Source organism: Teleopsis dalmanni, chromosome 1, assembly GCF_002237135.1.
Source record: "Teleopsis dalmanni isolate 2A chromosome 1, ASM223713v2, whole genome shotgun sequence".
NCBI classification, from domain to species: domain Eukaryota; kingdom Metazoa; phylum Arthropoda; class Insecta; order Diptera; family Diopsidae; genus Teleopsis; species Teleopsis dalmanni.
In genome coordinates, this window is record NC_051846.1 from 210,138,913 (window position 1) to 210,140,128 (window position 1,216).

General features: G+C 35.9%; 1 protein-coding gene across 1 annotated transcript in view; it reads left to right on the forward strand.

Moving 5' to 3' along the window:
• Positions 1-716: 716 nt before the first annotated feature.
• Positions 717-1,216, forward strand: part of LOC119667186 (uncharacterized protein K02A2.6-like) — a 19,409-nt gene continuing 18,909 nt past the window's right edge. The window contains exon 1 of the mRNA XM_038076474.1: positions 717-1,119. Coding sequence (XP_037932402.1) covers positions 717-1,119 — 403 coding nt within the window. The remainder of the gene's footprint in view (positions 1,120-1,216) is intronic.

Below are 1,216 nucleotides of genomic sequence, written 5' to 3' on the forward strand. Positions count from 1 at the left end.
TTTGAAATGTGGTGCTACAGAGGTATTCTGAAGACTTCTTTGGGGGACGAAGTTTCAAATGAAGAAGTTCTAACAAGATTAAGAAAATTTAGAGAACTATTAAAAACTATTAAAATAAAAAAAACGAGGCAGAATCGAAGGTAAACGCGACATGGAAAGAAAACAAATGTCTTTGTTGAGGAATATCAGACACTGGATGTGGTTAAGAACGATTGGAGATTTGGTAAATGTTATAATCTAGTATGTTTTGCATTAGTTTAAGCAATCTTAAATAATGAAATATAAACTGTCAATCTTGTCGGTTGTATTTACTTCAGTTGGCGACGAGGATAAAAATCTGCAATTAATCAATCGCTTTCACGCTTATTTCGTACCGTTCAATTTTACATACAATCATGCCGGGCGAAAGTGAAATTTATAAGCAATTGCTTAAAGAACAACAAGAGTTCTCAAAAAATTTACTGAAACAACAACGTGAGTGGATGGACTCAATGTTCCAAAAACAAGGTACTGCCGGTGTATCTGAAAGAAATAACAACATTGTTCCAGTATTTCACAAATTTTCGAAAGAACAGCAAACCTGGGAATCATATTTAGAACAACTTAACCAACATTTTTTAGCATATTCAGTTCAGTGCAGTGAAAAACAAAAATCATTTTTCTTGTCTTGGATTGGCACAGAAAATTTTGAGCTGCTAAAAAATCTTTTCGGTAACATGAAAGTACAAGAACAATCTTTCGAAAATTTAACGAAAAAACTAACGGATCATTTCCAGTCGAAACGACATGTGGTCGCTGCACGTTACGATTTTTTCAAAAGGGAAATGAAGCCACATCAATCATACAGAGAGTGGATAGCCGATCTCCGCGGATTGGCAAGAGAGTGTAACTTTTCGTGCTCAGCCCAGAATTGTTTGCACAATTTCGTGGATGATATGATTCGTGACCAAATTATTATACGTACACCGCACGATGCAGTGCGCACGGCTGCGTTCCAAAAGCCCCAGCCGACACTTGCTGATGTTTTACAGATTGCAGAATTGTACGAAACAACCACTAAAACGGTGGCAACAATTAAAGAACAAACGATCGAAAACTCAATGCCTGTTAATTCAGTTGGTACAATTATAAAAAAACCGGGTGTTTTCAACAATAACAATAATAAAGTAAAATTCAAATCATGTTCTGGCTGTGGAAACTCTCATGCAAGAGAAAA